This window comes from Rhinatrema bivittatum, chromosome 6 (genome assembly GCF_901001135.1).
Source record: "Rhinatrema bivittatum chromosome 6, aRhiBiv1.1, whole genome shotgun sequence".
In the NCBI taxonomy this organism is placed as follows: Eukaryota; Metazoa; Chordata; class Amphibia; order Gymnophiona; family Rhinatrematidae; genus Rhinatrema; species Rhinatrema bivittatum.
In genome coordinates, this window is record NC_042620.1 from 114,422,229 (window position 1) to 114,438,933 (window position 16,705).

The 16,705-nt window shown below is 41.5% G+C and overlaps 1 protein-coding gene across 2 annotated transcripts in view; it reads right to left on the minus strand.

Moving 5' to 3' along the window:
• Nucleotides 1-16,705, minus strand: part of LOC115093684 (dynein heavy chain 11, axonemal-like) — a 586,171-nt gene that overhangs the window by 412,015 nt on the left and 157,451 nt on the right. The window contains exons 1-4 of one of the 2 annotated variants that reach the window (XM_029605803.1): nt 13,168-13,219; nt 9,162-9,312; nt 5,443-5,574; nt 365-538 (exon numbers count right to left, since the gene is read on the minus strand). In XM_029605803.1, coding sequence (XP_029461663.1) covers nt 365-538; nt 5,443-5,574; nt 9,162-9,290 — 435 coding nt within the window. In that variant the 5' untranslated portion in view covers nt 9,291-9,312; nt 13,168-13,219. Of the gene's footprint in view, nt 1-364; nt 539-5,442; nt 5,575-9,161; nt 9,313-13,167; nt 13,220-16,705 lie in introns of those variants that run through there. The other variant, XM_029605802.1, reaches the window with a different exon arrangement.

Here is a 16,705-nt window from a genome sequence, read left to right on the forward strand (position 1 = left end):
AAATATTAAAAAGGCTTCTGAACCGGTGACTAAATTAGCATTTAAAAATTAATTAACCACATTAAAGATTCCTAAAATGTTTTCTCTGACAGAAGCGTGGAGCAGGGCTATATTGTGCTGCGTATACTGGCAGTCTAAAGCAGCTAAGAGAACACAGACTTTCAAACTTTAAATCAGGTTTCCAAAAACAACAATAAAATGGATTTTAATTGAAAATAAAGTTCAGTCTAAATAGCACAACATATAAAGCTGATATTTTCTGTCCCTTTCCTATATACCTAATACTGCATATAGTCTGTGAGCAGAAAAAAAACTGCTCCCCTTAAAACACTTTCCAGTGCTATCACCTAAAGCCATACATTACCTGTAAAGGAGCATCGGAGTCCATGTCAAAGTCTGGAATTAATTTATCCCACGGAGTAAATTTCTTTGTATGGGGGTCAATGAAATAATCAAAGACTGTACCCTGGGCGGGAAACTTTATTGTCCTCATTTCTTTCATCCACCATCTACTGAACTCCATCCGATAATCAATAAGCTGCAGAACACAAGAGGAGGAGGAAGGAGCAGCGAGAGTCAGGCATTTTCAAAGTGCATTTTACCTCCTTTACACAGTGACATTTGTACTCTCAATTACAAAACTTATTGCATGGCCACCTTTAACATGCTGACTAGCCTCATGCCAAGTCAGACGGCAAACGCTTTCCAGTGAGGGACGGGTGAAGGTATCTATCTTGCCTCTGTGGCAGGTATCTGGGCCAATCGGCAAAGAGGCAGCGATAGCCTTAACTTCATGTTGGCCATCCAGTTTGAGAAATCGACCAGGAGGCCATCGCTCCAAGGGAGAGAATGAATGAGGATAGCGCCATTTAGCAGGCAGAATCAGCACTGTAATAATCTTTTAACTGTGAGGCAACTGCTAGGACACACATTTACATGACAAGTAGCATGTAATGGATGCAAATACTTCTGCCTTGTAAACTATAGAGTCTTATGAGTTCTAGAACTTACAAATCACTTGTCAATTAATCTTAAGCCTTACTTAATAACTGTTCACGTAATTGCCAGATAATACACTTAGCAAGCAATTACCACCAGCTACATATTTACCATAGGGTAGGAAGAATTATTCTACATTTATCTGCATCTTTCAAACTAAAGCTGTACCAATATATTACAGAAAAAAGAGGAAACAAATTAGAGATAGTTAGATAACTTTCTGATGTGATACTTTCCAACTCCTCTTTAAACTAAGGGCCTCATTTACAAAGCCACGCTAGGCTGTTTACCATGCAGTAAATTCCGCACAGTAAATGGCCTAACACAGCATTATTCTGCAGCTGGCACCACACATATTATAATGAGATGAGCAGCATGCAAATGCATGCTAATCAGCTCATTCAAACTCTAAAATTCTTGAGTTGTAGCTAAACTTTCAAAAGGGAAACTTTGATAAAATGAGAAAAATTGTTAGAAAAAAACTGAAAGGCGCAGCTACAAAAGTAAAAAATGTCCAAGAGGCGTGGTCATTGTTAAAAAATACCATTCTAGAAGCACAGTCCAGATGTATTCCACACATTAAGAAAGGTGGAAAGAAGGCAAAACGATTACCGGCATGGTTAAAAGGGGAGGTGAAAGAAGCTATTTTAGCCAAAAGATCTTCATTCAAAAATTGGAAGAAGGATCCAACAGAAGAAAATAGGATAAAGCATAAACATTGGCAAGTTAAATGTAAGACATTGATAAGACAGGCTAAGAGAGAATTTGAAAAGAAGTTGGCTGTAGAGGCAAAAACTCACAGTAAAAACTTTTTTAAATATATCCGAAGCAGAAAGCCTGTGAGGGAGTCAGTTGGACCATTAGATGATCGAGGGGTTAAAGGGGCACTTAGAGAAGATAAGGCCATCGCAGAAAGATTAAATGATTTCTTTGCTTCGGTGTTTACTGAAGAGGATGTTGGGGAGGTACCCGTAATGGAGAAGGTTTTCATGGGTAATGATTCAGATGGACTGAATCAAATCACACTGAACCTAGAGGATGTGGTAGGCCTGATTGACAAACTGAAGAGTAGTAAATCACCTGGACCGGATGGTATACACCCCAGAGTTCTGAAGGAACTAAAAAATGAAATTTCAGACCTATTAGTAAAAATTTGCAACTTATCATTAAAATCATCCATTATACCTGAAGACTGGAGGATAGCAAATGTAACCCCAATATTTAAAAAGGGCTCAAGGGGCGATCCGGGAAACTACAGACCGGTTAGCCTGACTTCAGTGCCAGGAAAAATAGTGGAAAGTGTTCTAAACATCAAAATCACAGAACATATAGAAAGACATGGTTTAATGGAACAAAGTCAGCATGGCTTTACCCAGGGCAAGTCTTGCCTCACAAATCTGCTTCACGTTTTTGAAGGAGCTAATAAACATGTGGATAAGGGTGAACCGGTAGATATAGTATACTTGGATTTTCAGAAGGCGTTTGACAAAGTTCCTCATGAGAGGCTTCTAGGAAAAGTAAAAAGTCATGGGATAGGTGGCGATGTCCTTTCGTGGATTGCAAACTGGCTAAAAGACAGGAAACAGAGAGTAGGATTAAATGGGCAATTTTCTCAGTGGAAGGGAGTGGACAGTGGAGTGCCTCAGGGATCTGTATTGGGACCCTTACTGTTCAATATATTTATAAATGATTTGGAAAGAAATACGACGAGTGAGATAATCAAATTTGCAGATGACACAAAATTGTTCAGAGTAGTTAAATCACAAGCAGATTGTGATAAATTGCAGGAAGACCTTGTGAGACTGGAAAATTGGGCATCCAAATGGCAGATGAAATTTAATGTGGATAAGTGCAAGGTGATGCATGTAGGGAAAAATAACCCGTGCTATAATTACACAATGTTGGGTTCCATATTAGGTGCTACAACCCAAGAAAGAGATCTAAGTGTCATAGTGGATAACACACTGAAATCGTCGGTGCAGTGTGCTGCGGCAGTCAAAAAAGCAAACAGAATGTTGGGAATTATTAGAAAAGGAATGGTGAATAAAACGGAAAATGTCATAATGCCTCTGTATCGCTCCATGGTGAGACCGCACCTTGAATACTGTGTACAATTCTGGTCGCCGCATCTCAAAAAAGATATAATTGCGATGGAGAAGGTACAGAGAAGGGCTACCAAAATGATAAGGGGAATGGAACAACTCCCCTATGAGGAAAGACTAAAGAGGTTAGGACTTTTCAGCGTGGAGAAGAGACGACTGAGGGGGATATGATAGAGGTGTTTAAAATCATGAGAGGTCTAGAACGGGTAGATGTGAATCGGTTATTTACTCTTTCGGATAGTAGAAAGACTAGGGGGCACTCCATGAAGTTAGCATGGGGCACATTTAAAACTAATCAGAGAAAGTTCTTTTTTACTCAACGCACAATTAAACTTTGGAATTTGTTGCCAGCGAATGTGGTTAGTGCAGTTAGTATAGCTGTGTTTAAAAAAGGATTGGATAAGTTCTTGGAGGAGAAGTCCATTACCTGCTATTAAGTTCACTTAGAGAATAGCCACTGCCATTAGCAATGGTTACATGGAATAGACTTAGTGTTTGGGTACTTGCCAGGTTCTTATGGCCTGGATTGGCCACTGTTGGAAACAGGATGCTGGGCTTGATGGACCCTTGGTCTGACCCAGTATGGCATTTTCTTATGTTTCTTATCCCCAGGAAGCATCAAAACGCCAACGCACATCTCGATGCTCCCAAGGCCATGTCTTAAAGGGGCCGATTAGCCCCAAGTAACAATTTTGGGGGGGGGGACTAATTGGTCCCAACCCCTTCCCGTTGACATAAAAATCTGATCCCCCCCCCAGAGATAGATGCCCCCCAAACTCCGGACCCCCCCACTGACTGGTTGGACCATACATTTGCTCTATTACACTACAGAGGTAACCAGCATCATTTTGAAAAATGGTTGCTGCTGGGCACAGAGACTAGGGGGTGCTCCTGGTCCCCACTACACCACCAAGACTTCATGGTAAATGCAGGGGGGGGGGGGGGTCATGCCTCCGGGAGTCAGATTTTTATGTCAAAGAGGATGGGTTGGGAGCAGAGCCTGGCCCAGAGGTTTACAACTTTAACTGTTTTTATTGATTTAATCCCCCTCCAGGGCAGTGGAGGAGGTGGGTGGGACAGGGATTATATGGAGACCCCTGTATCTTGTCGGTGGGGGGGGGGGGGGCAGTTAGTCAGGCCGATCAGCTCCTTTAAAACATAGTGGCTCCACAGTACTGGAGCCGCCATCGCACAACGTTTTGTGGCCAAATAATTTTTCCCGACGGCATTTTACCGCCACTATTTAAATCCCACGGTATATTTCTCTCCAGGAAAAATACTTTGGCTTAGTTAATGAGGCCCTAAATATCACTTGACAGTACAGGGGCCCAAACTCTAGATTAGAATGAAGAGTTACCAATCAGATTATAAACACTGGGCATGTTTTCTACGAAAGGTTCTAGTTAAGTAAATTGCTTCTTCAGGAATGTCTCTATCCTGTTAAGTCTGGGCCGAGCACTGCGCAAACCTCCAAGGAGAGGCTTAGAATCCCATGTTTGGATCAACTGATTATCAACGATCTGTCTTCAGTGGTTTATTAGCTTACTTGTAAAGATCTTGGAAGTAGATGTAATCTTCTTTATGAAATAATGATATGGCAAGCTTTATTTTCAGTAGAATTTTCTGATGGAATGATTTTTTTTTTATTAATAATAATAATTTCCAAAGTTGAGCATTTTCTGTTTTTAAGCCATGGGTTAGTTAAGGGCCAGTGACAAATACTGTACCCTCCTCCCAACATGGCATCAGCCGTCAGGTAATGCCTTCCTTGTTAGACATTATTACTTAATTAATGTGGCCTTGTTGCAATTTTCTTTCCCTTCCTAATCAAATGTTTAGCAGTGTGATGAAACTGACAGAAATTCTAGAGCTCGCTATGGAAGAATAATAAAATACAGAAGGAAGAAAACAATTTCTGAACTTGCATGATCCAGCGTCTATATTTCAAGTTCAGATTTGTTTAATCAGAAGCATAAAAAAAGAAAGAAAAAAGCTGTTTGTCATTTTTAAATAACTTAAATGTATAGATAAATGGAGATATTGTTAGGGTTATAAATCATCCAAATGAAAGCATATTTCTAGAATAATTTTTAAACACTGACCTACTTGTTCTAAAGGGTTCTTCCCCATTTTTAGATATAAAGGAAATGTTTTGAAAACCGGCTTTATATTTTTTAAATATATTAATGGAACAACATTTCTGCCCAGCATCACCACCTTTTGCAGTATCAGGTATTTCTTATCAAGAAGCATATAAATAAACTAAAGAAAAACCTTTGCTAACTCACAACTGTGGACATCTATTCAGCTGTTATCATTTTGGCTTAGGTCAAGTGCTTACCTGATCTTGATAGAGCACTCCACCGAAAGACCAGATGCTTGCAAACACAAAATACGTTTCATAGAGCTCGCGGGGAGAGTCTGGGGGGGTATTCTCCACGGTCAGAAGACAGTCCAGCAACGAGCACAAAGTCTTTGCATGAATAGGAAAAAAAAACAAAACTGTAAAGGCTTTGTTAAAAAAAAAAAAAAAAAAAAAAAAACCACCACCAACAAAACACTGCCCACCTCTAGGAAGGAAATGACTGGTATTTTGTTATGATGTTTCACAAATGAATTAACACATTTAGAATCTGCTGAACATTTACATGCCTATAGCATTTTCAAAATTCTACATATAGACTATGATTCTTTTCAAGCGTACGGAATACAAGGCACTGCAAATAGTATAGCAAAGAAACTAGTTTGTTTACTGAAATTTTTAAAAAGCCAACAAGTGAAGGTTCCAATTAAAAATGTTGGTCTCCTTTTAGATTCAATAACGATGCTCTTATTTGATTTTTATATCATCTGACTGCCTGGTCTTCTCTACCTATCTGAGCTAAGTCTTGCTGGGGTGTCAGCATTTCAAATCCAGAGCACCGGAGTACCATTTGGTGTATTTTTTTTTGCATCTTTCAAGAGTGCCATGGTTCCTTCTATACTGTCACAACTCTTGTAATCACAGCCTGTGATCCTCAGCTTGAGGCATGCACAGAAACCCTGATACTACAGTGCTTGACAGCACACAGCCTGAAGGATCGATTTGCATCAGTTTCCTAAAACAGGCAATATATGCACAGAGAGCAAGCCAGTTTTTCAATATACCGTTTCATCTCTACATAAACATTTAGAAATGAATGGTATTGTTTGTAAATACAGGTCACAACTGTTCAAGGTTGGATTTTTAAAAATTCAGTGTTTACTGTACTATCAAACTGTCTGAAGAGACGTCAGAAAAATATTTTAAGGAATAAGAAATATTTTTGGATAAAAAATCAAGTGGATGCAAAAATTGTTTACCAGGAACAGTAAGTAACTGGGTAATTTTTAAAGGAAAATGTAAATTTAACATACTATTGTAGCAATTTTCCAAAGCACATTTACCTCAACACAGGTAAAACCTATTAACAATTCAATAGCATATATTGTAGCAATTTTCAAAAGTCTCCTCCAGTAGCCAGTTCTACAGACAAGCCTCAGGAGGCAGCTTCTTTTTATTCCAGTTGGTCACAAAAGTGAAAATGGACTTCAAAATTCTATCTATGGTTATTTCCTATCATCCAGTCATGGTGCAGAGTTACCTCCTGAAATTTCATATTCGGTTCTCATTGTGAGCTGTGAAGAAAACCAGGGAACTGACTAGGCCTAACCTTTAACCTATGCACAGCATCCATCCTGCAGTTGGCCTGAAGATCACCTTCATGCCCCGTGACTACTGGAGGGGCAATATCAGCATAATAACCAAATAAGAAATAAAATATAAACAGATTTACAATTCTGATGATGTGAAAAAACACCTTTAATTTTGTTGCTGTTTTTATTTTTTGTTTTTTTTTTTACTTTCTTCAAAGCCTCCTGATAGCACAACAGTTTGATTGTGCACATACACGTTGTTCTCTGATAATTTCTCTCAGTTATTTTTTCTCAGATTAGGAGCTCAATTTACTAGAAACTTCCACTGTATTTCTTTACATTTTCTGATAGCCTTTTCACACCCCTGTCTATGCAGTAGGGGTTCCTTTAATTCGTTATTTTTATCCTTATCGGTCATGTTACTGGAGTCCTCAACAGTGAAGCCTGTTTACGATGTCCTCTGTATAACAGGGCACAGCCACGGAGGTACAGGTTTCTATGTTTTGTTAACAATTTCCGATTCAGCATGTGCTATTTTGTTACCAGGACTTATGTGCAAACAAATGTAGTTAAATGTTTTGTGAAAATGGCTTTATAAAGTTATTTTTGTGAGTAGTTTTAGTAAGTGCTCATAGTCAGTGATCTGCTTTCAATAAGTTTTGCAATTCAGTGTCTTACCAATTTTGAATGTAAATAAAATTTTGCACGCGTTTGCTAAGCGAATAGCTATACTGTACACCCTAAAGGGGGAAATAATGCGTGCTATCACAAATAATGTGCTCTCTTTGTGCTTTTGGAATGTGAAGCAGCCTCTGCAGAATTTTGAACTGTTAAGTACATCGGCTACTTTGTCAGCAAAGTCATTTTTGACTCCCAAAATTATTTCGTTCAATGGGAACGTAATCCCTTTCATTAAAACAGCTGTTTCCTAACTATGAAAAAGTTCAAATTTGCTATGAGTCTTTTTATCAGAGTAAAGAACTGACAAGTCCTATTTTAGAAACAAACACAATTCCTGTTCAGTTATCCAAGAAAATGGCCATCGGATGTAAAGTTTCCCTCTGCCTTTTCTTCTTATATCCTGGGAAGAACTTTAAATAGAGGGCCAAGGAATCAATTTAACAGACTGAAGTGCACCACAATTTCATGCAAGTGCAAGAATATGTTTTGTACTTTGCAAGGTTGAAAGGAAGAATGATGCACATTAGGATGCTACCATGAATAATTTGTTTTGCTGGTGCCTTTCTTTTTAAATTTTGTTTCATTTTTGTTCTAGTCTTTCTGTTACCACCAACTCTATTTTGACATATTTTCTACTTTCAAAATTCAAATAAAAAGATTTTTTAAAATCCATAAGAATAAAGATTAGCTAGAAACATAAGCAATGTAATATTTTAAAATGAAGAATATATTTAAGTGGCAATGCCAAGTGCAACATTTTTAGACAGTTGCTAAACAATTCTATTTGAATTACATTTTAGAATTTGTATTCTTATGCTTCCTCTGTGGAGGAGTTTCCTGTTATTTTTGTGGTAAAATCTGCTGAGCAGATCAAATGCTTCCCATACAAGCTAAATGCATTTCAATCCCAGTCTGTTAAATCTTTGGGACCAGATTCAAATAGCTGCAGCTTGTGAAAAGGATTTACCTGCTCTGCGGGTAGAGGTGGGGGACAAATCAGGCTGAATGCCCCAGACCCTGGTCTTCGAGAGTCCCCATTGCTGTGATCTGCTCCTGTTCCCTCCCGCCAGCAAGCGGAGAGCAGCGCATTTTACCTGCATCTGCCCCCTCTGCTGGTTTCAGTCTCGAGTCTGAACTGCCACGCAGGATCAGACCAAAGGTCCATCGAGCCCATCATCCTGAATCCAGTGACTTCTGTTCTGAGTCACTTGAATGTAGCCCAACCAGCAGAACCTAAAGGACAGTGGCCAGACCTTCCCATCGTTACGCTTTCCTATCGGGGAAGACCTGTCCCTACCAAAGAAGCCAAGGAGGGCTTAGATCTCCTCCCAGGTCATTTACAATCAACAATCTGCTGATGAAAGATGCAGGAAGTGGAGCAGCAAGGTCTGTTTGATGGCCTTCCCCCTCCCCCTCAATACCACCACCATCATCACTTAACAAATGTTTTTCCAGTTGTCTACCATATATGAGTGCCTACATCCACTACAGATTCTGTAGTGAAACCTCACTTGCTGGAGGCTCCTGCTTACATATACCACAGCTGTAGAAATGCAAACCAACACCGGTACTGACTCGACTCTTTAACTGGGCTGTTTTAAATGTCAAGCCTAGCCTCGCAGGTGCACTCTAACTGGCCTGTATGGGCCATCCTAGATTTTATGTGATCACACATGAAGCAAAAAATACCTTCATTTTTTTTACCTGCACTAGGCTGTTCTCAGGAATCGGAGTGATAGTTTTCAAATTACATCTGACTTGCTCCAAGCAATAAGGAACATATTTATCAAAAAGAATGATTAGATTAGCTCTTTCTGACTGAGCTTGACGCATCTCGATCCAACTAGTAACGTATCTAAAACAAACACAATAAAAATTGTCAAGCATGAGACAGGCTTTAACAAATTCACCTGATCCCTGTCACAGAGTAGAAGCTGAACAAGTATTCACAAAAACACTTTGTAAAAAGATGGTCTGAATAAATATATCTAATTTATAAATATGTTTACTTTTCTTGGGATTAAAGATAAGAATATTGACAGACTGAAATTACATATATTAACCTTTTAGGTACCAACATTCCCACAAGTGGAATATTTTTTCATATACTTTTAATTACTTGCAAATTGTTTTATACCATATTTATACCATATTTGGGTCTAGTTAACTAAGATATGTAAAAAAGGGCATCAGGAAATAATTCCTTCAATGAGCAGGACCTAAAAGGTTAATAATAATTAAGTTCCTACCTATATTATATAATTCTTTTGTTATGGTTATTGATGTTTGGGTTGATCCTTGGACACTGTGGCAGCTGACCACGCCCACAGGGGGCAGTCCCGTGAGGGATCACGGTGTCAGGCTAGACACTGGACACACAAACACAGATTGAATCTTTATTTAAACAGTTTTGAAAACCACCAGAGGTGGCAGTAATGAGTAGTAGATGTTGAGCCCGGCTGGGCGAGTATCCCACAGGACGCTGGAACAGCGGATCCTCTGCTTAGCTGTGCTGTAGAGGAAAAAGACTGAGAGTTATGAGTATACAGTGAGAAACATACAGAGTTCCCAGGAAGAATAGGAGAAGCTCCGAGACAGGGAGAGCAGGCCCTCGAGGAGCGAGTACCTGATCCCTTAGAGCAGGGAGACTCAGTGGTATTGTACTCACACAGCGATTCCACTAGGCAAGAGGTCTGGCACTGGAACAGAGGGCAGGCCCTCGAGGAGCGAGTACCTGGTTCCAGGGAAGCAGTACTGTGGAATAGATGTAGTTGTACTCACAGATGGAAACTGTTAGTGAAGTCTTCCAAGTAGAAAGGGTTAGATGCAGGCAGCGACTCAGGGAACATGAGCCCTCGCGGAGCAAGTACCGGTTTCCTGATAGCACCTGAAAGAAGCAGAAGAGGCCCCTGAGGAGCGGGTACCCCATTAGCAATAAGAGTTCCAGATAAACGCTGGAGTGGCAGAATAGCTTTGGTAAGGAGAGCGAATCCCATCCGTAGTATTCCGAGAAGTTGCTAACTCGATTAGCTAGCAAAAGAGGTAGGCTTAAATATCCGGGCAGCGAGATGTCATCTCAGGGGGACGCCCCTGAGGTTTGCGCCAACGAGGAAATAAAGATGAGGGCGGTATGCGCGCACGCGCCCTATGGTACCTTGGAGGAGCATGGCGGGAAGCAGCACCAAAGCCGGTCCGGGGACGCCGGCAGACAGACGACGCGGCAGCCAGTAGTCCGAGGTGAGTGGGAGGAGCCGCAAGAAGAGTAAGGTAGGCAGGGCGAAGCTGTCGTAGACCGACGGTCGCAACATCTTTACACTATTTCCATGAATGCATTTAACTCTAGGGGAGAATATAACCCAACTCTTGGCTTCACTGCATTGGCTCCCCATAAAATGGAAGGACTTTTATAAGACCGTAACATTAATACACAAGCTGACACATGGGGATTCCTCCACATGGCTAAACTCAGCTTTAAAGATATAGAAGCATACATGAGCTTTAAGATCCACCAACAAGAACTTGCTCGAGGTACCTTCCCCTTGGATAGCGCATTTGGGGTTCACCCATGACCAAGCTTTCTTGGTTGCAGGCCCCATTTGTTTGGAACTCTCTTCCAGACAGCCTTCGTATTAAAACCTTCAAGATGACCCTTGACCTTTCTATTTGCGCAAGCCTTCCCTAACAAGGAAACAAGTTAAGCAATATGGTAACCCTCCTAATTATAAGGACTCCATGCAAGCATTTTTTTTTTATGTTTGATACCATGCTTTGTTTTTACTTTATTGTGAATGTTTTTATGGTACTCCACCACAAAATTACTGTATGAAGTGTGTGGATAATACATTTATAAAAATAAAAACAAGAAAAAGAAAGAAAATAAATTACCTCTAGTTCATGGAGTTGTGCATTATTATAGCTTCTCTGGCACATTAGAAAAGTAGAGGAAAATGGCAATGGGTTATTAGAGAGAAGTCCATATCACCCTCCATAGCACAGCGACAAAACACTACACTGAATTAATTTGTATCTTGTGATGTGAACTGAGTTTTATTTTATTTTTAGCAATCTGTACATTTTAATTTCAGAGGTTGCTAGGGATTTCACTGTATGTGGCTCAGTGAGGTAAATGTTCAGTGTCAACTTCAAGCAACCTTCAGTAGGACTGTAATTTTGAAAAGACCCTTATGACCATTAAACCAAAGCTTTTTTGCTAAAGGCAAAAGAAAAACTTCTCAAAAAGAGATTGATGTACTAACCAGCAGATGGCTCCATGGAAATGGGCCGGCAACACGCAATTTTTAGCTCATGTTACCGGCTCAATAAAATATTAAGAAAATTACATTTGGAATGAATATTTTGGGGCAGATTTTAAAACTTATGCGCGGGCGTAGATTTGTTCGCGCAACCCGGCGCGAACAAATCTACTCCCGATTTTAGAACATGCGTGTGCTGCCAGCAGGCTGCCAGCACACAAACCCCTGACATGGCCGGAACAGAGGAGGGCTTGGGACATACCCCCAGACCGCCGTCACGCCCCCAGACCTGCCCCCAGACCACCCCCTGACCCCAGGACACCCGGACTGCCCACTTTTGAAAGCCCCGGGACTTACGTGTGTCCTGGGGCTTGTGTGCGCCGCCGAGCCTATGCAAAATAGGCTCGGCGCTCACAGGGGCATATTTTCTCAGGTTACGCGGGTATGTTACGCGCGTAGCCTTTGAAAATCTGCCCCTAAGGTTTCATTGGAGGAGAAATGCCAAGCCAGTACTCTAGCAGGAATGAAACCTTTGGCTTACTTTCACCTTTCTCAGTCACCTTGGATTTGCAAAAATATGTTGAATCTCACCTGCTAAATTACAGAAAATAGGACTTTCATGGATCATAAAAATAAGTGAAACTAACTTATAATGCCATCTACCACTGGCAACTACAAGACTGAAGTCTCTGCTGCTCTCCACGGCATAAAAGCTGAGCTACATAACTGGCGCAGTTTGTGACCCTGGCTTTTCTGCCTGAATGTGATTTTCAGTCATCTTCCATTTTGTGATGAGAGGAGGCGAGAAGAAAGGAAACGTAAGCCCATGCATTGACTCATGATAGGAACCCAATTCTAAAGAGAGATTGCAGCAGAGGCTGCATAGAGCAGGAACGTGTCACTGCTATAAATAATCCTCTGACTGTTAACTTTCCAAACAAGATTACAGTCACTCTGGCCAAGCATTACCAATAACCATAACTGACTTATTAATGATGCAGCGTTAGTGCTTGCAAGTTTCAAACTTGTGCTGGTTCAACCATGCCGGCTTTCATTTCTGAGTCAGTAATGGAAAGCAAGGATGTCTTCTTCACTGTATACAGTAAGTCCCACTGCCTAGGGCCAAGTACATTGTCATATTTTTTTTGCAGTCAATTTCATTTATCCACATTCATTTATCACGGTTTGTTTGTTTTTTAATGCATGTAGTAACAGCAATGATATTCACGCAAATTACTTCAAAGGGTTTTTGCACATCTTTTTTTTTTAAGAACAGAAAAGCTTTATACATTTTCCATCAGTCTCCATGTGATGCCGAGCAGTCAGGACTAGCCGGAGAACAGACTCCAGGCTGGACTCTGGCAACACTCTTTTTAAGCTTCATTATTGTTAAGCAATAATAAACAACAAAACAAGTTAGCTGGTTTGTGCGCTCCAACAAAATAATTGTAACTTACAATTCGTAACCTCTTTCCCTGGGCCTCCCTCATCCCTCTGGCTCTGGTCTCTTATCCCCGCTTGCAGTGATCCACCCTATCCCAGAATCCCTTACTGGGTTGGGACTTAAGGAAGACTGGTATAGATAGCTGTACTTGGTACTTTAAGGTATTCTGAGGGTGTTCTGTGAGAAATGAGCTAGTGGCAGATAAAAGTACACTAAAATTGAGAGCTTAAGTAATTAGCACCGTGAGGTTTCCCTCTTGTGCCAGGGAGAGGGTCCAAATTAAAAGTAAGAAAGTTTGCTTTGTGCAATTAACGCAGGATAACAATGTCGCTATGGGAACAGAGCTAGTTAAACTTATCTAAAGTTGGGTGCTGTTATGAGTGAGGCTTTCGGTGGTCCTCGGGCTACCCCCATGAATCGCCACACTCGCTTCCCCCAGCCGAGCCGGCCTTGCCTCTCCTCCATGCAGCGAATACTGCCAGTCAGTCACATGGCGGGACGCTGCTCTTCATCGCGGCATGATGCCCCCAGCAGGATGCTGCCAACACTGCTTGCCGGGATTTAAAGGGACCGCTTCGGGGAAGTCCCTGCGGCCCCTAAAGATGACATCATCGGCATAGCCCTATATAAGGGCATCACCCCGGAAGCAACTTGCCTCAGCTACAGGTTCAACTACTTCCTAGTAATGTGTGCTGCTTCCCAGCATTCCTGCCTTCATTCCAGTCCTGCCTTCAGTCTTTGCTCCAGCCTTGTCTTCAGTCCTCATCCAGCTGTCTCCGGTTTGTCTTCTTTCTTTGTCTCTGTCTGCTCCATCCACATTGCCCGCCTGTTCCTGTCCTCGCCCACCTGCGTCCTATCTATCCGTCCCTCTTCTCCTGCCTTGACCTCAGCCTGAACCCCCGGATACAACTGACCGCTGCCTGCCGCTGACCATTGCCTGGACCCCAGATACATCCGACTGCCGCCTGCCTACGACCCAGATTACCACGGACCTTCACCCTTGCCATCAGCAGAGACCCCACCTAAGACCTGCCGACCCCGGCACCCAAAGGTTCACCCTGAGAGGAACGTGATGTAAGTGAAGATCTTGACTGGTTTCTGCTTCGCCTGGGTCCGCCTGCCAACGGTGGGAAACCTGCAGGTCTCCTCCCTGCAGAGCCAATCTTGTTTGGGTCCAAGGCTCCACAGATACAACAATGAGCACTGTGAGTTTTCCTCATTGTCCTAATGAGACTGTTTAAATGCAAAAGGTTTGTAATTTAAACCAAACTGAAAGTGGTCCAGAAAAGGGGATTGTATAAACCCTTGAACTACATACACTGCTGTTCCTTACCTTAACTGTCAAGGAAGAAAGCCTGATACCCAGCCAGAAAATTCCTATAATTGTAAAGTGTGGTTTAGCAGCTGTAAGGAGTTAGTGTCAGTGCTAGCAAAAACCTGGCATTCCTACATGAAGGAACTTAATCTAATGGAAATTAAAGAATAGCTGTCTTTTCCTTGAAAATGCAGATTGCTGTGTTTAAATCCAGAAAAGTGAGATGAAGTGTGTTTAAATCAGTATACCTGTTGCTTCTACTGTGATTAAACTAAGAGAATCAGGCTCAGGGAGTCTTAAATATTGGCATTGGTTCCTGCCACTGTTTTATATTACAAGAAATGTACTGCCTTAAACTGGGTCTAATTGGAACTATTTTTATAAGTGCTGTAATGTATTTTTGCTTTAGAGTAAAGCCATCAGTGGAAGATTGGTTAAAAGCTGGAGAGATGTTCTCTGCCCCTCTGCTTTATTTACTGCATAAAGAATTAGATGTATAAAGTATTAAGCTGTATGATTGTGAGTCTCATGTTTCAAGCTTTATATATGGGAAGCTGTTGACTGCCAGGACTGAGTTATGAGAGAGAGAGTTATTATTAGAAACCCACGCAGAACTCAGGAGGAAGGTAGCCCAATTCATGACTGATTGACTTCCCCCGGCCATTGGCCAAACCCAGTGCTTCACTAGCTATTCACTGTAAGTCTCCCATTCAGAACCAAAGTAGATTGCAGCACCCCTTTGTGGAGCAAAATCCAGTAATCGTTACATTCAGATTGTGCCAAAGAGGCCCTCAACATTTTCAAAATCTTGGTCAAAGGACAGGCCATGGAGTCAAGAAAAATATTAAACTGAGACTAGGGCTTTGAGAACTCAAGCATGGGGTCCAGAAAAAGCCAGAGTCATAGAGTGGACGTCTTGAGTATTGACATCTCTCTTCAATGTACTGTTCCAAGAGCAAAAAGGGGCAGGAATTTCTGCACCAAAATAATTGAATATGGAGATGAGCTCTGTCTCTCAGGCTCAGGCACTGCCAAACTAGTTTAGTTTTCAGAGTTCAGACCATAACCTTTGGCCTCAACCTCCAAAGGAAAGGAAATTTAGATCCCTATGAGGCCCACCTAGGTTTTGACTTCAGCACTCTTTGAGACAGGGTTGGAGGAGGATTTTTAAAATGTTTGTTCAACATGTCAAGTGCAAGGAAGTCTCAGCAGTGAGATCTTCAACACCTCTTAGTATATTGAATGATCATCTTCTCAGTACCTCCCCTTTGGTACTGAGCGTGTCAACACTAACACAGATTCTGTAGCCTTTCTCAGTGATATCCAGCTGAGTTGGAGTTAAATTGATTCAGAGTAGGAAGTCTCTCCTACCTTTTAACAACCCTCAGTCCTGATGCCAAAGGAGTCGATTTTCAGGCCACAGAGTTCACCGCATTCTCAGAAATCGATTCAGCAAGTGTTTTCTGAATCTAAGTCAGTGATTCTCAACCCTGTCCTGGGGACCCCCCAGCCAGTCGGGTTTTCAGGATATCCACAATGAAAATGCATGAGAGAAAATTTGCATACACTGCCTCCATAACATGCAAATTTTCTCTCATGCATATTCATTGTGGATATCCTGAAAACCCAACTGGCTGGGGGTTCCCCAGGACAGGGTTGAGAACCACTGATCTAAGTAGTCTTGAGACCCTATTTACTTGTCAAAGAAGTACTGCTCTGAAGAGGAATTCTGTACCGACCTTTCATCAGGACTCTCTCTGCTATGGCTGGGAACTCATTTCTCTTGGAAGATCTGATAACTAATACCATGCCTTTTGAGTTACAGGATGAAGGTAGGCCCAAGACTATCTCTTCTTAACTCCTCAAGTTCCAGGATGCCTGAAAAGAATTGGAAGTAGAGCCCACCCACCCTATATTTCAAGAATGCGTGGAAGAGGATGTGGGAGACACCATATACTTTACTTCCTGTAAAAGGCAAACACAAAGTATCATGTCAAGGCAACAGACTCAACAAGCCCCAGTTGCCATACCAAAGTGTAATAGTTATATCTGCACCAAAAAAAGCCAAGCAGTCCAGAACCCGAGTGTAGGAATTCCTCAGATTCCCACTAATTTAATGCGTTCCTTTTTGACACACTCATTATAATCTAAATCTATATAGGTCAGTGGAAAATAATATCAGCAAAACAAAATTCTAACAATCAACTCCTTCTCTATGGATGTGTATGTCCTGCAA